The sequence below is a fragment of the Martes martes genome (assembly GCF_963455335.1).
Source record: "Martes martes genome assembly, chromosome: 4".
Taxonomy (NCBI): domain Eukaryota; kingdom Metazoa; phylum Chordata; class Mammalia; order Carnivora; family Mustelidae; genus Martes; species Martes martes.
In genome coordinates this window covers 113,369,959-113,393,382 of record NC_137891.1, presented here as the reverse complement: position 1 = coordinate 113,393,382, position 23,424 = coordinate 113,369,959, and the positions used below count along the sequence as shown (strand labels likewise).

At 35.4% G+C, this 23,424-nt stretch overlaps 1 protein-coding gene across 1 annotated transcript in view; it reads left to right on the top strand.

Annotated features, from left to right (window-relative positions):
• Window positions 1–23,424, top strand: part of CCDC18 (coiled-coil domain containing 18) — a 105,710-nt gene that overhangs the window by 18,542 nt on the left and 63,744 nt on the right. Inside the window, exons 7-14 of the mRNA XM_080800905.1 lie at window positions 1,633–1,729; window positions 4,409–4,530; window positions 6,118–6,409; window positions 9,075–9,199; window positions 10,032–10,192; window positions 17,430–17,653; window positions 18,810–18,920; window positions 19,395–19,526. Of these exons, the coding sequence (XP_080657031.1) occupies window positions 1,633–1,729; window positions 4,409–4,530; window positions 6,118–6,409; window positions 9,075–9,199; window positions 10,032–10,192; window positions 17,430–17,653; window positions 18,810–18,920; window positions 19,395–19,526 (1,264 nt within the window). The remainder of the gene's footprint in view (window positions 1–1,632; window positions 1,730–4,408; window positions 4,531–6,117; window positions 6,410–9,074; window positions 9,200–10,031; window positions 10,193–17,429; window positions 17,654–18,809; window positions 18,921–19,394; window positions 19,527–23,424) is intronic.

Sequence of the window (23,424 nt, the reverse complement as noted above, 5' to 3'; positions counted from 1 at the left end):
GGGCCCACCTGCTTCTTAGATTTGTACATTGTGTTTACTACTTAGTATGTGTGAGGGCGTGCCTTGAGCATACTATTTAGTCTTTTTAGGTACTAGTTACAGATAAAATAAGGATAATGTCCGATTGACAGAGTTGTACCATTTGATTAGGTATATAAAGCAGCTAAAGCTCTCTGTGGCACATAATATATGTTCAATAAATTCAAACTATTATTATAAAAAATTTGTCAGTGTCATGAAAGACTTAGAAAAATCTGAACTATTCTAGATTAAAGAAACTAAAGATAGAAAATAACTAAAAGCGGTATGTGATCCTAGATCAGAAGAAAAATAAAGATCTATAAAGTACATTATTAGAAGAACTGATTAAACTTACATATGAATTATATGTTAGATAATAGTATTGTAACAATTTTAAATTTCTTGAATTTGATAGTTGTGGTTATATGAGGCAATGCGTGTTTTCTTAGGATACATACTAAAGTATTTAAGGGTGAAGGTTACTAATTTCTCTAGAATGCAGTTCACTACAAAAACATTTCAGGTGAGAGACAAAAGCAGTTGTGGCAAAATATCAAAAATTGGTTAATCTGCATTAAGGGGTACCTGTTTGAAATTTAAAAAACAAAAAGTTCATAAAATGTTGCTGGGAAAATTCATTATTGATTTTTAATAATTAAATAAGATCCCTGCTTTGTGCTTGTAGGAGTGCTGACAGTCCTGACTCTGTTTTTGGCCCTCCATCTTGTTCATGTTCATTGGATTACCTCTCTTGGGGTTACGTGTTCTGGGCCCCTTGAGATTAATATACATACCTTATACATGCCAATCAAGGTAGGGATGGGGGCGGCTTGCTTTGGCCTCCCAGGAGTCTGTTAGAAATAGCATAGTCTTTCCCCTTTCCATGCACAGGTAGGCCATAAAACCTAATTAAAGGTTAGTTCTCAGGTACATGCAAACCCTCTGATCTCACTGTGGTGTCCCCATTTCCTCCCTGCCATGCATCCCCTTGCTTTATAAAATCTTTAGGCTAAGGTCTGGACTTTACAGAGAAGAGGTTTAGATAATAGAAAAACTTTTAGGCGTGGGTATGATACTGACTACATTTCAGCCCGGTAGTCTCAGTTCGATGTGAAAAGTATGAAGAAAGATCAGGGTTAACTAAGGCAGTGCTTTGTAGTGGCTGGATGTTGTTGTTCAGATTTTTATATCTTTTAGATATGTCTTTTGAAAATACCTTTTTGAAAATTTATTTGCCCTTTGCAAAGGTCATAGGATTTATTAGGTATTTTTAATATACTAGGCAGTGGATTGATTCTATAATAACTGATCTTTGAGAATTAGTATAGCCTAAGCCACTTCCCGTAATCTTTTCCAGATAAAGAAAAAAAATTGCCAACACATAGGAATGTACGTATGTTTCAAAGTTAATGTATTTTATTTTTCATATTGATAATAGTGAGGAAATTTTTTAGTCTCTATTCTTCATTTTGCAGTTTAAGCCTATTATTCTTTTTTAGTACCACTCATTTCTAATTTTTCCTTACAATAAAATATAGGTTACTTTGGAGTTTCACTAGTCAAATGTAGAACATTCTTTACTTTTATTAATCATCCCTTTTTAAATTTTAGAGCTGAACGACAAAGGAATGAAGCACTATATAATGCTGAAGAGTTAAGTAAAGCTTTCCAACATTATAAAGAAAAAGTGGCAGAAAAACTGGAAAAGGTAAGAAGCCGATGTGCCAATTCAGTGTTTTGTGTTACTGTCTATATCTAAATATAAAAACAGACATAAATAGAATATGTTTGCTTAGAATTAAAGCAGGGAATAATTTTTATGACCTCATAATAAAATTGTTGGAATAAAGAATTTATAAATACTGGTTAAGGCTGGTGTTCATAATCTTCTTTTAATGAGCAAAAAACTTTTTTTATCCAAAGTGGGAAAAGAATGGAGACAAGGGGAAGAACAATATATAGAGAAAGGAAAAAAAATGCAGAGAAGGATGAGGTGAGTGAGCAGAAGTTGGAGCCGTAGATGTAGAAACAGAAAATTTGTTCCCATCCCCTCGATGAAAATGAAGGCAGAGTAGATTGTAGAGCCTTTAGTTGGTCTCCCTGGACCTGCCACCCTGGGAGGGTCTGTCTTCTGCTTCTCAGAGGGAACATTCCTTGAACAGATTCTGCATAGTAGTATAGTGACTTTATTACATTCATTTAATATTTTCAAGTAATACCACATGGATTGTAAAACCTGTTTGGAGGAAGGCCACATGCTGAATATTCAGGTGTTGAGCTCAGAAGGGAGGTCTGGTCAATAGATTCTAATGTGAGAGACTTTCATTTTGATTTAATAATTGAAACAGAGGAAGGGAATGATTCTGTTCAAAGAAAGGTAGACAGAAGAAATATTAAAATTTTAATAAGGGGGTGTTTGGGTGGCTCAGTTGGTTAAGCATCTGCCTTCGGCTCAGGTCACGATCCCAGGATCTTGGGATCAAGCCCCACATCAGACCCCTTGCTCAGTGGGGGGCCTGCTTCTCCCTCTCCCTCTGACTGCTGCTCTGCCTACTTATGCTTGCGCACGCTCTCTCTTTCTCTCTGTCAAATAAATAAGTAAAATCTTTAAAAAAGAATTTAATAAGAGGGGTGCCTGGGTGGCTCAGTTGGTTAGCTCAGATCATGATCTCAGGGTCCTGGGATCAGCCCAGCATCAGGCTCCCCACCCTGCAGGGGGTCTGCTTCTCCCTCTACCCCCACCCTGCTTTTGTGCTCTCTCTTTACTCTCTTTCTTTCTTTTAAATGAATAAATAAAATCTTTTTTAAAAATTGGAAAAAATAAAAATTTAATAAGAAGGACAAATACCATATGATTTCACTTATATGTGGAATCTAAAAAAAATGAACAAAAAGCAGTATCAGACCTATAAATAAAGAAAACAAACTGATGGTTCACAGAAAGGGAAGGAGGATGGGGGAGGGCAAAATGGCTATACCCATAGGAGGTACAGGCTTCCAGTTAGGGAATGCATAAGTCACAGGGATGAAAGGTACAGTATAGGAAATAGAGTCAATGGTATTGTAATAGTGTTGTGTGGTGTCAGATGGGAACTACACTTGTGGTGAGCATAGCATAATGCACAGAGTTGCAGAATCACTGTGTTGTACATCTGAAACTAATGTAACATTGTGTGTCAACTCTATTTCTTTTTTTTTTTTTTAAGATTTTATTTATTTATTTGACAGAGAGAAAATCACAAGTAGGCAGAGAGATGGGGAAGGGGGGGAGCAGGCTTCCCACTGAGCAGAGAGCCCAATGTGGGACTCGATCCCAGGACCCTGGGATCATGACTTGAGCCAAAGGCAGAAATCCAACCCACTGAGCCACCCAGGCGCCCAACTATATTTCAATGAGAAAAAAATTTAAAAATCAGGATCTTATTAGGTACTGGTCTGAAGTGTAAATTAATCTGGTCACTGTTTTGAAAGCCTTGGAGAAGATCCCCATGGGAATGAAATAGCATAGAAGGGATTTTTTATAAGGTAATATGAAGGAGGTAGAATACTCACTGGGGGGGAATATCCTCAGGGAGAGGGAGGACTTTATACAGGAAAGAGAGGAAAAACATAAGATGATTTTTCACACTTCTCCTTAGGATTCTCAGTTTCAAACCGTGGTCAGCAGAGCCCTATAGTAACATAGATGTAACAGAAAGTGGAGGCAGATCTCTTGAGCCCTCTTCTCCCACCACTCCAACCTGGGTGCTTGACTTTTTTTTTTTTTTTTTTTAAGATTTTGTTTATGTCTTTGAGAGAGAGAGAGAGAGAGAGATTGAGAGAATGAGCAGTGGGGAGGGGCAAATGGAGAAGCAGATTCCCGCTGAGCAGGCAGCTGGACGTGGGGCTGGATCTCAGGATCATGGGATCATAACCTGAACTAAAGGCAGATGCTTAACCGAGGCCACCCAGGCACCCCCTGGGTGCTTTGCTTTTACCTGTTTTAGATTTGATTTCAGTGGGAGTATTCAGTGGCTAAAATTTCAAGAATTATTTCTCCAGAACATTTGCAGTATAGTTTGCCTTTACTAACTTGATGTAGCATCCCTACATGAGTTGCTTGCCTGTGGCCTGTGAGGCCAGAACACTTGCTTTCAGATGGTAGTACCATTGCCCCTCTGTCACAGGCCTTAACCATTTCTGGACAGATGGTTGAGTCCCCCTCCCTGCCCTTTGTTATTGCTGAGGAAGTTTACTTTGCTCCTTTCACTACAAGACCAGGGACTTAAACATGTGGAATATGAACTGTACTCTCATGTTTATTTCTGAAATCACTATTTTTTATTTTGGAACACCTAAAATTTATGACCACAGTAGTATGTCCACTTAAAACGAATTATTGTTTTAGGTTCAAGTTGAAGAAGAAATATTAGAGAAAAATCTAATTAGCTGTGAAAAAGAAAATAAAAAGCTACAGGAAAAGTGTGGTCTATATAAAAGTGACCTTGAAATTCTGAAAGAGAAATTAAGGTACAGTATCCTGTTGTAGAAAAGGATTTTTGTGTGGAAATGAAGAAAGAACTGAAACATTTTAAGATAGAATATTTGTATATTGTAATTATGGCCTTAAATTGCACAGAAAGATAGGTTTCATGACTGAAATTGTTTTCTAGGTGTAACGTTAGGATTCTTTTTTTTTATTAAAAATTTTTTAATATTTTTTTATAAACATATAATGTATTACTAGCCCCAGGGGTACAGGTCTATGAATCACCTGGTTTACACACTTCACAGCACTCACCATAGCACATGTCCATAACCCCATGTCCATAACCCCACCACCCTCTCCCGACCCCCCTCCCCCCAGCAACCCTCAGTTTGTTTTGTGAGATTAAAAGTCTCTTATGGTTTGTCTCCCTCCCGACCCCATCTTGTTTCATTTATTCTTTTCCTACTCCCCAACTCCCCCATGTTGCATCTCCACTTCCTCATATAAGGAAATCATACGATAGTTGTCTTTCTCCGATTGACTTATTTCACTAAGCATAATGCCCTCTAGTTCCATCCACGTCATCGCAAATGGCAAGATTTCATTTCTTTTGATGGCTGTATAATATTCCGTTGTATATATATACCACATCTTCTTTATCCTGTTGATGGACCTCTGTTGATGGACATCTAGGTTCTTTCCATAGTTTGTATATTGTGGACATTGCTGCTATAAACATTCGGGTGCTAACGTTAGGATTCTTAACCAATAAAATATGTTGGTATTAATATACTTGTAAATATAGGGTAATATGATCAACATATTTGCTTTGCATATATTTAGAGAAAATGAACACACACATACTGTCCTTGTAGTGTGACATTAGCTTGTTAGTAAAATATGTGTTCTTCAAATCATGATGAATTACTTAGTCCAGACTTCTCATTTCAGATACATTAAAAATGTGAAATAGGAAACTATGAATGCATTGTGATGTATTTCAGTATTTAATTTTTTATTGTTGAATATTATTCTGCTGTATGGAAGTACCACATTTTTATATCCATTAATCCATTCACCAACAGTTCTAAAGATTAGATTGTTCTAATGTTTGACATGTTTTTATAGGTGTATATGGGTGTGTGTGGGTGTATATATTTGAAAATAATACTGTTTAGTATTCAGTTAATGGCTGATTACTGTTTCTTAGAGTTATGGCTAATAGTTCATGATTTCTCCTTATATAATTTAAAAGTTTCTTGATGTTGCAATATGTTGAATTAGTATTTTGGGGTTAGATCTCCTGTCTTACACTTTTCAAAAGGGAGCAGAAATGCTTTGAAGATAATGGAATTATCCTGCCCTCCTATTTACTGTGAGACACTGGCAAAGTTTCATAACTTTTCTATAGCTTGGTTTCCTTATCTGTAAACAGAGAATGATAATAATGCTGCCCACATAAAGTTGTGGGTGCCTGGCGTGCAGAAAGTAGGCACTCAGTAAAGGTGAGCTGGTGTTACTGTTCTAGAATTAAAGCTTTAAAATATTTTAAAAGTGAGATTAACTAAATATGACTACTGAAAATAGATGTATATTTTATTCTCATTTTTATGCTTGTTTCTTCATAGGCAGTTAAAAGAAGAAAATAACAATGGAAAAGAAAAATTAAGGCTCATGGCAGTGAAAAATTCAGAAGTTATGGCACAACTGACTGAGTCTAGGCAAAGTATTCTGAAGCTAGAGAGTGAATTAGAGGACAAAGAAGAAGTACTTAGAGAAAAATTTTCTCTAATGAATGAAAACCGAGAATTAAAGGTCCGTGTTGTAGCACAGAATGAGCGACTGGATTTGTGTCAACAAGAAATAGAAAGTTCAAGGGTGGAACTGAGAAGTTTGGAAAAAGTTATGTCCCAGTTGCCAGTAAGTATGGGTGAAAAAGAAAATTTTACTGAACTGCTTTATGAGAGGTCATCATCTTGTTGCTTTATTAGTATACATGTATGTATGTATGTATGTATGTACGTATTTTTACATATCTGTACTTTCAATCATGAATTTCTTCTCTGTCTAATCCCTTTTCTTTTTCTGCACTTAACCTTTCTACTCTTCCACCCTGTCTTAGTCTCTGAGGTGCCATATGTAAGAACGACACAGGATATTTTTTTTTTTTTTTTTTTTTTTTTTGGACAGAGAGCACAAGTAGGCAGAGCAGCAGGCAGAGGGAGAGGGAGAAGCAGGCTCTCCACCAAGCAGGGAGCCTGACATGGGGCTTCATCCCAGGACCCTGGGATTATGACCTGAGCTGAAGGCAGCGACTTAACCGATTGAGCCACCCAGGCGCCCTGACACGGGATTTTAAAAAAATAGCTTCATTTAAGTAACATTGACATAGCATAGAATTCACTAATTTTAATTGTACCGTTCAGTTATTTTTAATAACCTTGCAAGTTTTGGAACAATACCACGATCTAGTTTTCAAACATTTTTATCATCCCCAAAAGATCCTTTGTGCTTATTTATAATTAGTCTCTGTACCCACACCCACCCCTAGGGAACCACTAATCTACTTTCTTGTCTCTAGAGATTTGTCTTTTCTGAGCATTTCATATAAAAAAAATTATACAATATATGGTTTCTTGCATTCTAAAAATTTGGGGGGATCATCCATTGTGACATATATCAGTACTTCATTTCCTTTTATTGTTGAATATTAGTCCATTGTATGGATATACCACATTTTATTTATCTATTTACCATTAGATGGACATTTGGATTGCTTCCACTTTTGGACTATTAAGAACAATGCTACTGTGAACATTTGCATAAAACTGTTTTTGTGGACATACTTTTCATTTCTCTTGAGTAGATAGTTACCAAGAAGTGGACTTTCTGTGTCATATGGTAAAGTTATGTTAAACTGTTTTCCAGAGTAGCTGTACCATTTTAGGTTCTCACCAGGAATGTATGATTGTTCCTGTTTTTCTGCATCCTAGCCAACATCTTTTATTATCTGTCTTTTAGATTATAGCCATCTTAGTGGGTATAAAGTGGTATCACATTGTAGTTTTAATTTGCATTTTTCTAATGACTAATAATGTTGTGTGACTTTTCATGTACTTATTAGAATGCACAGAACATTAAAATGTTTTTATGATAGCAGCTGACCACCATTTCTCTTTCAGTTATATATATGACCATATATATAAGTGAGATTAGGAAGAAAGTAAATATAACTGTATCAGAAACCCATTATTGATACATGTACAATAAGGGTGAGATCAGGAAAAGAGCGTAGATAAATATCTCATGGATGGTTTCAAATATATTTGAATGGGTGGTAGATTCTTACCAATTTTAAACTACCATGGAATTAACAAGCTGAAAGGGGCCTTAGAAACTGTTTGATTCAACACCGTCATTTTATTGCTGAAGAAATGTAGCACCAAGGAAGTAAGTAACTTTTACAACTAGCTGGTAGCAGAATTAAAACTAGAATGCATGATTCTTGGTTCCCAGACCTCTGCTATATCTGCTTTCCTAGGATCCTGATTATTTGCTTAGGTTTTTAATGTACTGTTTACTTTTGAAACTTGATAGTAATTAGATGCAGATCGCATTCATTTTTTAATTTTTTAAAAAGATTTTATTTATTTGAAAGTGAGAGAGAGAGAGAATAAGTGGGGATAAGAGCAGAGGGAGAAGGAGAAGCAGGCTCCCCGCTGAGCAGGGAGCCTGATGCAAGTCTCCACCCCAGAACCCTGGGATCATGACCTGAGCCAAAGACAGATGCTTAACTGACTGAGCCACCCAGGCACCCAATAGCATTCATTTTAAACTGATATTCTCATTTGACTCAATATCAAGAATTACTTTCTATGTGATTCTGAAGTTGGTGTGGTAATATATGTTTGATCCTGTATTTCATGCAATGCTAGGAATAACATGGTTTGGAAATGTGAATTTTTTTCATTTCTAAGAAGCTTGGTTTGGTTATAATTTGAAGGTAGTAGTCATTAAGTGCTTATCTTACCCCCTTTCACAACTAATTTAAAAAATTCTCTATTGTTCAAACATACAGAAAAGCACATACCACTTGCTATATCTGAGTAACATATTGTGATATCCACTTCAGATTTTTTTAGAATAAAATTTTACAGATAAATAAGGCCTCTTTATGTACTGTGTTAGATCCCAGTCCTTTCCATCTGTCCACAGAGGTAGGCACTATTCCAAAACTCATGTGTATCCTTCTTGTCTATATTTTAAATGTTGCCACATATGAATGCTCTAGAAAAACATACATTACTAATATATTTTTGGAAAATACTACATGTGCCTCGTTGTTTTTCACTTAATGTTGTGTTATATGATGTCTCCAAATGATTTATATAACACAGGTTTATTTTAACTCTTGTGGTTTTCCTGCTATCTTAATATTTCATAATGTATTTATACATTTATCCTATTGATGGACCTTAGGTTTTTCTATTAATTCACATAATTTTTAAAAATTGGAGTTCTGAATAATAAAACAGTTGCATCATCGATGTTGTAAGTTTACATGTGTTTGTTTTTAAATTTGCAGTTAAAAAGAGAAATGTTTGGTTTTAAGTCATCTCTTTCTAAACACCAGATGAGTAGTTTCTCAAACAAGGAAGACAATTACATTGGCTGCTGTGAGGCAAATAAAATGGTGATTTCAGAATTGAGGTATGGTTTTCAGATGCTGAAGTTGCAGCAAATACAGTGTTTTTTTTAAAATTGGTAATTAAATTAATTTAATCTTTGAGAAGATGAAAAATGTACAGAAAAGTTCTGCAGGGATTATAACAAATATCTGTGTTCCCACAACTAATAATTGATTCTTCCTAACATTCTGTGATATTTTTTTCAAATGTGTTTAAGTAAAAAGTAAAAACATTATGGGATGTTCCTTCTCACTAGTCTCATTCTCCTCCTAAGTGTCCACCATCCTGAATTGGGTGTATATTCTTCAGTCCATTTTGTATATGTTTACATCCATACATGGAAAATATACTATGTGCTTATATTGTTTATAATTTTGCTTTTTCACTCAGCATTATTTTTTAAATTCATAAATGTTGAGGTAGGTAGTTAGAGTGACTAATCAATGGGTGGATTAGTATGGTTAGTTTTAGTAGCTAACTATATAGGAGTCTATCCTATAACTGTATCACTATTTATTGATAGCTACCTTGTTTCTACTTTTCTTCCATTATAAACAGTGCTCCAAATTATATACGTTTATATGTTTCCTTTTACAATATGCCAGAGTTTCTCCAAAAGTGAAATTGCTAGGTCATGATGTGTGTAGATTTTTAGTTTTACTAGGTACTATCAAGTTTTTAAAATAGCTGAACCAGTTTAGATTCCAATCAATGGTATGTAAGAATTTCTACATCCTGCCCAATAGTTAACAAATACCAGAGTTTTAAAATTTTGCTAACTTGAGGTAAAAATGATATGAGATATTTATATAAGATCTTTCTAATAATTTTTGGTGTATTTTATTTTGTTCTAGGATTAAGCTTGCAATAAAGGAGGCAGAAATTCAAAAGCTTCAGGCAAACCTGGCTGCAAATCAGTTATCTAAGAGTCTTATTGCTTGTAATGACAAACAAGAAAGTGGCAAATTAAATAGTTTAGAGACAGAACCGGTAAAACTAGGAGGTAGTCAATTAGGTGAGTGTATTAAATTGAATTTTTAAATTCTAGGTCTTTTTTTTTTTTTTAAGATTTTATTTATTTCAGGGGAGGGGGAAGCATAAGCATGAGCAGGGGGTGGGGCAGAGGGAGAATCAGGCTCCCTGCTGAGCAGGGACCTTGGGATCATTACCTGAGGCAGACATTTAACTGACTGAACCACTGAGGTGCCCCTTAATTCTAAGTCTTTTATGATAATTTTTTAGAGAAATGGATTATCAAAAGTTTAGTTTCTATTATCGATAATCTGTTAGTACTAGTTTGGGTTGGTCTGATCTCTCCTCATTCATGATTTTATCTATCTGATTCCTCCTCTCTCTCTCTCTCTCTTTTTTTTTTTTAAGATTTTTTTATTTATTAATTTGAGAAAGACAGAGTGAGTGAAAGCATGAGCAGGGTAGGGGCAGAGGGAGAACGTGAAGCAGACTCCCCGCTGAGCAGGGAGCCTAACACAGGGCTCAATCCTAGGACCCCAACATCATGATCTGAGCCAAAGGCAGACACAACTGACAGAGCCACCCAGGTTCCCCTCTCTTTTCGTTTTGATAAATCTGACTCAGGGTTTATCAGTTTTATTCTTTCAAAGAACCAGTTCCTGGTTTCATTGATCTGTTCTGGGTTTCTTTTTTTGTTTGTTTCTATATCATTTATTTCTGCTCTAATCTTTATTTCCCTTCTCCTGGCTTTAGGTTTTGTTTGTTGTTCTTTTTCTAGCTCCTTTCCAGTGGTTTTTTTAAAAAAAATTTAAAAAAAATTTTTTTAAATAACCTTTTTTTTTTTAAGATTTTATTTATTTATTTGACAGACAGAGATCACAAGTAGGCAGAGAGGCAGGCAGAGAGAGAGGAAGGGAAGCAGACTCCCTGCTGAGCAGAGAGCTCGATGTGGGGCTCGATCCCAGGACCCTGGGATCATGACCTGAGTCGATGGCAGAGGCTTTAACCCACTGAGCCACCCAGGGGCCCCAAAATTTTTAAATTTTTAATTTTTTTTAAGATTTTATTTATTTGAGAGAGAGAGATCACAAGTAGGAAGAGAGGCATGTAGGGAGAGAGGGGGAAGCAGGCCCCCGCTGAGCAGAGAGCCCAATGCGGGGCTCGATCTCAGGACCCTGAGATCATGACCTGAGCCGAAGACAGAGGCTTAACCCTCTGAGCCACACAGCTGCCCTGCTTTTTTTTTTTTTTAATACAAAGATATATATATATACATATATATATATATTATATATACATTTTTAAAGATTTATTTATCTGAGCAAGAGAGAGAGAGCACACACAAGCAGAGGGGAGGGGCAAAGAGAGAGAGAGGGAGAAGCAGACTCCCCACGGAGTAGGGATCCCAATGCAGGACTCAATCCCAGGACCCTGGAATCATGAGCTGGGCTGAAGGCAGATGCTTTACTGACTGACCCACTCAGGCGCCCTCCAATGGCATTTTTTATAGAACAGTAGAACAATCCTAAAATTTATATGGGACCACAAAAGACCCAATAGCCAAAGTAATTTTGAAAAAGTAAAAGCTGGAGGCATCACATTTCCTAATTTCAAACTATATTACAAAGCTATAATATTTAAAACAGTGTGGTATTGACATTAAAAACAGACATAGACCAATGGAACAGCATAGAGACCACAAAATCTGTGCATAAGGAGTCAATTAATTTACAACAAAGGAGATAAGAACATTCGATAGGATAAAGATAGCCTTTTCAATAAACACTGTCAGGAAAACTGAATAGCCAAATGCAAAAGAATGAAAGTAGACTACTATCTTACAAACAAAAATCAACTCAAAATGGATTATGGACGAATATAAAACCTGAAACCATAAAACTAGAAGAAAATGTAAGAAAAAAGCTCCTAGGTGTCAGTCGTGATGATGATTTTCTTTTGGACTTGACACCAAAATCAAAAACAAGAAAGTAAAAATAAGTGGGACTATATCAAACTAAAAAGCTTCTCTCCAGCAAAATAAAAGACAACCTATAAAGTGGGAGAAAGCATTTGTAAATCATATCTGATAAGGCATTAATATCCATACATAAAAATTCCTACAACTCAATACAAAAAAAATTTAATTTAAAAAAATGGGCAGAGGCGGGGCACCTGGCTCAGTCATTTGAGTATCTGACTCTTGATTTCAACTCAGTCTTGATCTCAGGGCTTGTAATCGAGCCCCAAGTTGGGTTCGGCACTTAGTGTAAAGTCCGCTTGTCCTCACCCTCTGCTCCTCCCCTAGCTCTCTCTTTCAGATAAATATTTTTTTTAAATGGGCAGAGGATCTACATAGACATTCTTCCAAAGAAGACATCCACATGGTAAACAAACACATGAAAAGATGCTCAACAGCACTAATCATCAGGGAAATGCAGTCAAAGCCACAATGACGTATCACGCCACAATGACATATCACCCCACATCTGTCAGAATAGCTATCATCAAAAAGGCAAGAAATAAGCATTGGTGAGGATGTGAAGAAAAGGGAACCCTTGTGCCCGGTTGGTGATCACGTAAATTGTACAGTTGCTTTGCAAAACAGTATGGAAGTTCCTCAAAAAATTAAAAATAGGACTACCATATGTTGCAGTAATTCCAGTTTGGAGTATTTATCTGACATCTGAAATGACTATCTTTTTTTTATTATGTTCAGTTAGCCATCATATAATACATCATTAGTTTTTGATGTAGTGTTCAATGATTCATTAGTTGCATACAACACACAGTGCTCATCACAACATGTGCCCTCCTTAATACCCATCATCTGGCTACTCCATCCTGCCAACCCCCTGAAATCACTATCTTGAAAAGATGTCTGCACTCCTATACTATATATATGTATATAATGTACACATACACACTCAAATATTATTCAGCCATAAAAAAGACACCCTGCCACTTGTGACAACATGGGTGAACCTTGAGGACATTAGGTTAAACAAGAAGTCAGGCAGAGAAAGACAAATACTGCATGATCTTGCTTATGTGTGAAATGTCAAAACAACAAAACAAACTCATAGAGGACAAATTGATGTTTGCCAGAGGCAGGACTTAGGGGTGGGAAAAATGGGTAAATGTGGTCAAAAGGTACAAACTTTCAGTTATAATATAAACAAGTCCTGGAGATGTAATATATAGCATGATGACTATAGTTACTAATACCATATTAGATGTATAAAGATTGTTGGGAGAGAATATCTTTCTTTTTCTTTATTGTGTTAATGTTAGTCATTCATTTTTGATGCAGTGTTCCAGGATTCATTGTTTATGTGGGAGAGAAGATCTTAAAGGCTGTCATCCCTCCCTAAAATTTGTAACTATATGTGATGCACATTAAATAGACTTATTGTAGTAATCATTTCAAAATACATACATATACCAAATCATTATGTCATACACCTGAAACTAATATAGTGTTATATGTCAATTATATATCAATAAAAAATAGCTGGAATAACTATATTAATTTTGGACAAACCAGAGTTGAGGCTGACAGAACTAGAAGGATAAATTAACAAACCCACATATATCTGAAGATTTCAAAAGTACTTTCTCAGTAATTGATAGAACAAGTACACAGAAAATCATTAAGAGGGGGTGCCTGGGTCGCTCAGTGGGTTAGGCCGCTGCCTTCCGCTCGGGTCATGATCTCAGGGTCCTGGGATCAAGTCCCACATCAGGCTCTCTGCTGGGCAAGGAGCCTGCTTCCCCCTCTCTCTGCCTGCTGCTCTGCCTACTTGAGATCTCTCTCTGTCAAATAAATAAATAAAATCTTTAAAAAAAAAATCATTAAGAGGAAAGAAGACTTAAGTACTATAAAGAAGTTTAATATGATTGACATTCACTCTATATGGTAATCACCAGAATATACAATTTTCTCAAATGTATTTAAAATATTCATCACGATACTCCATATGCTGGCCAATAAATGAAGTCTCAAAACATTTTAAAAAACTGAAATCAGGTTCATTCATACAACCTAATATCCACTACTAATAACAAGAAAATAGCCAGAAAATTCTAAATATTTGGAAATAAACACACACGAAAGATATTATAGGATATTTTGAAGTAAATAAAATGAAAATGCAACATATAAAAATTAGTGTCAGCTACAGCATTGCCTAAAGATAATTTTATACCTTAAAACACTTAGATTAGAAAAGAAGAAATGTTTAAAATCAATAATCTAAGCTTTCACTGTAAGAAAAATTAAAGACAATTAAACCCAAAGAAAACTGAGAAGGAGTACAAGGGATCCTGCGGGAATGTTTTTCTGGTTTTGGGTTTTTTTTGTTTTTTTTTTTAAAGATTTTTATTTATTTATCCGACAGAGAGAGATCACAGGTAGGCAGAGAGGCAGGCAGAGAGAGAGAGAGAGGGAAGCAGGCTCTCTGCTGAGCAGAAAGCCCGATGCGGGACTCGATCCGAGGACCCTAGGACCATGACCTGAGCCGAAGGCAGCGGCTTAACCCACTGAGCCACCCAGGCGCCCCGGGTTTTTTTTTTAAAATTAAAGTATAATTAACATAGCGTGTTATGTTAGCTTCAGGTATACAATATAGTAATTCAACATTTCTATACATTACTCAGCATTCATCATGACAAGTGTACTCTTAATCCCTTTTATCTATTTAACTCTTTCCCCACCCTCTGGCAACAACCAATTTGTTCTCCATATATGAGTGTATTTTTGTCCTTTTTTCTTTGTTCATTTGTTTCTTAAATTCCACATGTGAGTGAAATCAAACAGTATTTGTCTTTCTCTGACTTATTTCAGTTAGCATTATATCCTCTAGGTCCATTTATGTAGCAAATGGCAAAATCTCATTATTTTTTATTTTTTATGGCTGGTATTACTTTTATGGTTGGTATTACTGAAATGTAATATTCCATTTTATACACACCCACACCCTATCTTCTTTATCCGTTCATTTATTGGTGGACACTTAGGTTGCTTCCTTATCTTGGCTATTGTAAATAATAATGGAATAAATATAGGGGTGCATATATCTTTTTGAGTTAGTGTTTTCCTTTTTTTTGGGTATATACCCACTAGTAAAATTACTAAATCATATAATAATTCTGCTTGTTTTTCTTTTAAAGAATTTATTTATTTGACAGACAGAGATTACAAGTAGGCAGAGAGAGAAGCAGTAGGGGGCAGGCAGGCTCCCTGCTGAGCAGAGAGCCCACCATCCCAGGGCCCTGGGATCATGACCTGAGCCAAAGGCAGAGGCTTTAACCCACTGAGCCACCCAGGTGCCACTCTGTTTTTGGTTTTTTTAAGGAAATTCCATATTGTTTTCCAAATGTGTTTTTTATTTTAGCTGTTCTGGCAGGTATGAGGTGATATCTTACTGAGGTTTTGATTTACATTTCCCTGGTACTTAGTGATGTTGAACACTTTCTCATATGTCTGTTGGCCATTTGTTTCTGATGGAAATGTTAGATGTCTTGATTGTGGTGATAGTTACAAAGATATAAGCCTATGGAAAAAAATAAACATTTGACCAAATGTATCGAACTTTATATTTTAAATGGGTGCACTTTATTGTAAGTAAAATTTACATCAAGTACATTTTTATTTATTTAAATAATAATACTTTTGCCCCCTTGTGGGGGGCAAAGGGAGAGGGAGAGAAAAACTGTCATCTTGGTGTTTGTTTGGTATTTATTTTAATGGCCTTTATTCATCTTTCCTGCTTTCTTTTGGATCAGTTATATTTTAGTATTCCATTCTTGTCTCCACTATTGATTAGCTAACTATACCTCTTTATTTTCTTAATGGTTGCCCTAGTGGTTAACTTATGTATCTTTAACTTATCATGGTCTATCTTCAAGTATACTTGACTGGTGGCAGGAAAAATGACAGCAGAGAAAATTAGATAGCTAAGTGATTAGAGAGAATAGGGATGAGTAATGACATTATTAGCAGAGTGAATGCTAGTTATTAGAGGTGTTAATAAATATGTTATAAATTCTCTGACATCAAAGAGTATAGAGCTAATGATAGATAGATAGCCTAGAATGTGAACTATTAGGAACACGGAGAATTGGTAGGAGATGGCTGCTTAAGCAAACCTTGAAAGCATAATACATCTCTATACATTTCTATACCTATGTGGTTTTTCATGCCATATAGGTTATGCCTCTTTAAGGCACTCCTGAAAACTCAGTCACTTTTGGGTGGGAGTAGGTTTATATGTATGTAGTGGAGATAGGATGTGTTCGAACAACTATTTTTGCTAACCCTCAGTAGCTTCAAAAAAGCATCGTTGAATTCTTATGAGCTAGTTTAGACTAGGAAGAATTCTGTTCTTCAGTTTTTGAACTTGCATCTGTATACAGTACATGAAAACACTTTTTTTTGAAAAAGATTATTTATTTGAGAGTGAGAGAGAACATGAGAGAGAGAGTAAAAGCACAAGTGGGGGGAAGGGCAGAAGGGAAAGGGAGAAGCAGACTCCCTTGTTGAGCAGGGAGCCTGATTCAGGGCTCTGTCCCAGAACCCTGAGATCATGATCTGAGCAGGAGGCAGATGCTTAACCAACTGTGCCATCCAGGTGCCCCTATATCAAAATATTCTTAATGATTCCAGGTTATCCAGAGAAGTTTTATGGTCAACTTTAGTTTAAGGAAACAGCACAGCTTTTTTAAAAAACAATGATTTTTTAAAAACAATGTTTTCTATCCAAAAAAGTGTGGGGGGGTACTTTTAGAGTGAGAGAAGGACTCTTTCTGTTATAAAGGAATAGTCTAGAAAAGTGAGTGATTCAGAAGAATTTATTCCTACTTTGTTATGTACTTAAATATAGAAATTACCTTACTTACTATGTTCCTTCATTATATTTTCCTTAATGTATGTCTCATTCTCCATTCCCTTTAGTATTTTTAGATGAGAAATTAAACTTTGTTTATGACTAAATCTTTCAACATATAATAGGTTTTTATTTAAGCTTGTTTTTAAAAGATTTTTAAGAATAAAAAAAAAAGACTTTATTTGGGATAGAGCGAGAGCAAATGAGTGAGAGAGCGCAAGGAGGGGCAGAGGGAGAAGCAGGCTATCCACCAAGCAGGGAGCCTGACACAGGGCTTGATCCCAGGACCTTGGAATCATGACCCAAGCCAAAGGCAGATGCTTAACAGACTGAGACACCCAGGCACCCCTATTCTTTAAGTTTTATACAGAACAATTTTCCTTCTATGTTTGTTAGCAGAAAGAATAAAAGACCAAAATCAATATACTGTGAATAAGCAGTATGAAAGAGAAAGACAAAGACTTGCTTCTGGAATAGAAGAACTACGTGCTAAGTTGATGCAAATAGAAGCTGAGAATTCTGATTTGAAGGTTAACATGGCCCACAGAACTAGTCAGTTTCAGCTGATACAAGAGGAGCTGCTGGAGAAAGCTTCAAACTCTAGCAAACTGGAAAGTGAAGTAAGCTTGAATTAGCTGTTTGTATGTACTAACTGGGGAGACAAGAAAAAAGGTCCTGTAGAGTTGTGTCAAAGTTGGATGTGTAAGTCCAGATTTATACATCAGTTATAAAATCTTTTAAAATCATATTTGGAAACCTTTGGGTTTTAACCTATGTTAAAAGTAAGAAGTTACTCTCTAGTGGCTAGCAGGTCTCAAATATGGTGGAACTTCTAATGTATGGCAGTCTATTATTTCTTCCAAGTATAAGTTAATATGGCTAATAAACTTTCAACAAGTCAAGAATTTGGATTATGTAATTAGAAGAAAAAGAGTGATAATAGATGATTTTGAATGTTAGCTAACAGCAGAATGAGCTGGGATGCCTGTTAAACGTGCAGATTTTGGTTACTGTTCTAATGATTCTGGTTCAGTAGGTAGGGAGTCATGCTCAGAAATCTCCATTTGTGAACAAGTGCATATGATTCTGATGCAGATATGTTTGGATTACATTTTGAAAATTGTATAATGCGTGTTTTGTGAGTATTTGATCTTCATTTCTATTGAGGACAGAATAAGAATGCCTTCTTAGGTAATTATAGACCAGAACCTCATGTGTATATGTTATATTCGCACTGAATATAGACTGAAGCTGATGCTGTCGGTAGGAATACTTTTTTTTGATAGGAGTACTTTTAAAATGTCTGATTTCTCATTTTAAAATCTTTACCCCACACTTAGGAAAAAGTTTCATTACCTAAGTAATGGAAAAGGATATTTAGTTAGTCTAAATCTAAATTATGCCATCCGCTTACTTAGAAAATTCTCTCGTACTGAGATTAATAACTTTTTAAATTACAAAATTAACACAGTCTTGTTGAAAATACAGAAAGGACAAAGAAGAAAATAAATCATTAATAATTCCACAACCAAAAATAGCTACTCTTAACATTTTATTATACTAATTCCAGTCTTTAACAGCTACTTTTAAGAAGTGGGTTAGGATGCAGTCATATTTGGACATAGGGGTCAGAATTAAACTACTTTTGTATTACATAGATGGAACAATCTGTCGTATATCTGGTCTTCCCTTCACTATTTTTCTTCTAAATTGTCACTTAATCTTTAAAAGTAATTTTTAAGAAATAATTTTTTATTTATTTCAATGTGTTTTCAGATGACAAAGAAATGTTCTCAACTTTTAACTCTCGAGAAACAGCTGGAAGAAAAAATAGTTGCTTATTCCTCTGTTGCTGCAAAAAATGCAGAACTAGAACAGGAGCTTATGGTAAAAATTACTGTTTGGCTACAAATTCACTGTGACTTTAAGGCACTTGATTTGTGACAGCGTGCTTGTTTTAGTATCATTGTTGTACAGTATACCCAATAGGAAAGTATAAACTCTAGTAAATTTTTCTGATGATTCATTTTTTTGCTTCTTTATTTTTAAGTTTATAGGCTTATATGGCAAGTTGCTATCTGTAATTTCTCATTTTTATTATAGTAGAATTTTGAAGGAAATGTTATACTTCTTTGATACGCTTTTCAGTACTTTGAAATAGTTAAATCTTTTTATTTTGACAGTTTTTTTAAATAACTATTTTGTCTTTTCATTAACTGTTTAAATATTTTTGAAGTTTTACATATTAACTATGGTGATTCTTCAAAGAATACAGTATGACAAATTTAATGCTTTACTTAGGTACTTTTATGTAAAACTAGTTGTCAGTTATATTCTTTTAAAGTGTATTTGTATGTCTAGGAAAAGAATGAAAAGATAAGAAGTCTAGAAACCAATATCAATACAGAACATGAGAAAATTTGTTTAGCTTTTGAAAAGGCCAAGAAAATTCATCTTGAACAGCATAAAGAAATGGAAAAGCAGATTGAAAGAGTAAGATACTATGTTTTTCTTTTTTGTGGCTAGATAATACTCCATTGAGGGTGGTGTGTGTGTGTGTGTGTGTGTGTGTGTGTGTAAAAATGTGAGCTTGAAATATAGAGAAATAACATTACCCAGTCTGAGCAACAGAGAGAAAAAAAGATTTGGAAAAGGAACAGAGCCTAAGGGACATGTGGGATAATATCAGAATGGCAGCTCTATACTTATTAAATAATACCTCCCATTATCCCCTCCCCTATCCCCTAGCTACCATCATTCTACTTTCTTCTGTCCCAAGGATTTTGACTACCCTAAGTACCTCTTGTAAGTGGAATCATACATTATTTGTCTTTTCGTGACTGGCTTAATTCACTTAGCATAATGTCCTCGAGGCTCATCCATGTTGTGGCATATTGCAGAATTTACTTCTTTTATAAGAATGAATAATATTCTGTTGTCTGTATATACCACATTTTGCTTATCAATTTATCTACCAATGGACACTGACTGCTCTGGCCAGAACTTCTAGTACTGTGGTGAATAGAAGTGAAAGGGGGCATCCTTATTTTGTTCTTGATCTTAGAGGAAAAGCTTTTAGTTTTTCACCATTTTCAGTACAGTGTTAGCTGTAGGTTTTCCATATATGGCTTTTATTAGGTTAAGGTAGTTGTTTTTTATTCCTAGTTTGTTGAGTGTTTTTATCATGAAAGGGTGTTGAGTTTTGTCAACTTTTCTGCATCAGTTGAGATGATCATGTGTTTTTTCCTTCATTCTGTTTATATGGTGTATTACATTGATTGATTTTTACAAGTTGAACCACCCTTGCATTTCAGGAATAAATCCCACTTGATCATAGTGTATAATCCTTTTACCATGCTGCTGAATTTGGATTATTAGTATTATATTGATGTTGGCATTAATGTTCATTAGGGATATTGATCTGTAGTTTTCCATTTGTGTCTTTGTCTGGTTTTAGTATCAGGTTAAATCTGGTCTCAGAATTAGTTAAAAAGTGTTCTCACTTTCTTAACTTTTTTGGAAAAGTTTGAGAAAGATTGGTATTTTATATTTTTTTGACAGAGGGAGAAAGAGGATGTGGAGGGAGGTGGAGGGAGGGGCAGAGGGGCAGAGAGAGTGAATCTCAAGCAGACTCCATACTGAGCATAGAACCCAATGTATTGCTTGATCCCATGAAATCATGACCTCAGCAGAAATCATTAGTCAGACACTCAACTGGCCAAGTCATCCAGGTACCCCTGAACATTGGTATTTTTTTTTAAATTTGTATTTATTTTTTAAAATTTCTTTTCAGTGATCCAGAATTCATTGTTTATGCACCACACACCCAATGCTCCATGCAGTACGTGCCCTTCATAATACCCACCACCAGGCTCACCCAACCTCCCATCCCCTTCCCCTCCAAAACCCTCAGTTTGTCAGAGTCCACAGTCTCTCATGGTTCATCTCCCCCTCCAATTTCCCCCAACTCACTTCTCTTCTCCATCTCCCCATGTCCTCCATGTTATTCCTTATGCTCCACAAATAAGCAAAACCATATGATAATTGACTCTCTCTGCTTGACTTATTTCACTCAGCATAATCTCTTCCAGTCCCATCCATGTTGATACAAAAGTTGGGTATTCATCCTTTCTGATGGAGACATAATACTCCATTGTGTATAAGGACCATATCTTCTTTATCCATTCGTCTGTTGAAGGGCATCTTGGTTCTTTCCACAGTTTGGTGACTGTGGCCATTACTGCTATGAACATTGGGGTACAAATGGCCCTTCTTTTCACTACATATTTATCTTTGGGGTAAATACACAATAGTGCAGTTACAGGGTCATAGGGTAGCTCTATATTTAATTTCTTAAGGAATCTCCACACTGTTTTCCAAAGTAGCCGCACCAACTTGCATTCCCACCAGCAGTGGAAGAGGGTTCCCCTTTCTCCACATCCTCTCCAACACTTGTTGTTTACTGTCTTGTTAATTTTGGCCATTCTAACTGGTATAAAGTGGTATCTCAATGTGGTTTTGATTTGAATCTCGCTGGGCTAGTGGTGATGAACATTTTTTCATGTGTCTGTTAGCCATTTGTATGTCTTCTTTGGAGAAGTGTCTGTTCATGTCTTCTGCCTATTTTTTGATGTGATTATCTGTTTTGTGTGTGTTGAGTTTGAGGACTTCTTTATAGATATTGGCTATCAGCCCTTTGTCTGTACTGTGATTTGCGAATATCTTCTCCCATTGCATGGGTTGCCTCTTTGTTTTGTTGACTGTTTCCTTTGCTGTGCAGAAGCTTTTGATCTTGATGAAGTCCCAAAAGTTCATTTTCGCTTTTGTTTTCTTTGCCTTTGGAGACATATCTTGAAAGAAGTTGTCATGTGGCTGAAGTTGAACATTGGTATTCTTCAAATGTTTGGTAGAATTCACTAGTGAGTCTATCAGGTTTAAGGCTTTTCTTTGTTGGGAGCTTTTGATTACTGATTGAACCTCTTACTAGTTTTAGGTCATTATTCAGATGATCTGTTTCTTCATTATATAGTCTTTGTAGTTTTGATTTATAGGAATGTGTCCATTTCATTTAGATTATTCAGTTTGTGGGCATACAGTTATTCATAGTACTCCCTTATGACCTTTTTTGTTTCTGTATAATTGGCAGTACTATCCCCACTTTCAATTCTGATTTTGGTAATTTGCCTTCTCTGTTTTTTTAATCTACTCAGCTAAAGATTTATCAATTTTGTTTTGTTTTTTCTAAGAGCTAACTTTTCATTTCATTGATATACTTTGTTTTCTGTCCTCCATTTTGTTGATTTTTACTGTAATCTTTGTTCTTTCCTTCCCTCAACTGGCTTTGGGTTTGGTTTGTTCTTCTTCTTCTAGTTCCTTATGTTTTGAAGTTAAATTATTGACTTGAGATCTTTTTTGTTTTTGAATATAAGCATTTATAGCTGTAAATTACCCCTTAGCTCCACTTGGCTGTGTCTCTTAAGTTTTGGTAAGTGGTGTTTTTGTTTTCATTTGTCTCCTGATTATCTTCTAATTTCCATTGTGAATTCTTTGATTCATTGATTGTTTAAAAATCTGTTGCTTAATTAATGTCCCAATCTTGTGAATTTTTAAATTTTCCTTTCATTATTTATTTCTAATTTCATCTGGTTGTTGTTGGAGAAGATACTTTGAATGATATCTGTACTTCTAAATTTGTTGAAATTTCAGTTTGTGGCCTAACATGGTCTATCCTGCAAAATGTCCCCTTCACACTTGAGAAGAATGTGTATTCTGTTGTTGGGTAGAGTGTTCTGTATATGTCTATTAGATCTAGTTGATTTATTATGTTAAGTCCTCTGTTTCCTTACTTATATTCTGTCTGGTCTTCTAATTATTATGAGTGGGGTATTGAAGTTTCCAACTATTTTTGTAGAACTGTCTATTTTTCCCTTCAGTTCTGTCAGTTTTTGCCTCATATATTTTGATGATCTGTCATTACATGAGTAAACTTTACAATTATTAAATCTCCCTACTATTTTGAGCCTTCTAGTAAATAATGTCCTTCTTTGTCTTTTAAAACCTTTTTTGATATAAAGTGTCTTATCTGATATTTGTGTAGGTACCCCTGCTCTCTTTTGGTTACTTATTTGCGTGGAATATCTTTTTCTATCCTTTCACTTTCAATACGTTTGTGTCTTTGGATCTCAAGTGAGTCTCTTATAGACAGCATATACAGTTGACCCTTGAACAACATGAGTTTGAACTACATGGGTCCACTTATTGGTGGATTTTTTAAAGCAGTACTGTAAATGTATTTTCTCTTATGATTTTATTAATATTTTTCCTCTAGCTTATTTTATTCTAAGAATATGATACATGTAAGATACAAAATATGTGTTAATCTGTTTATGTT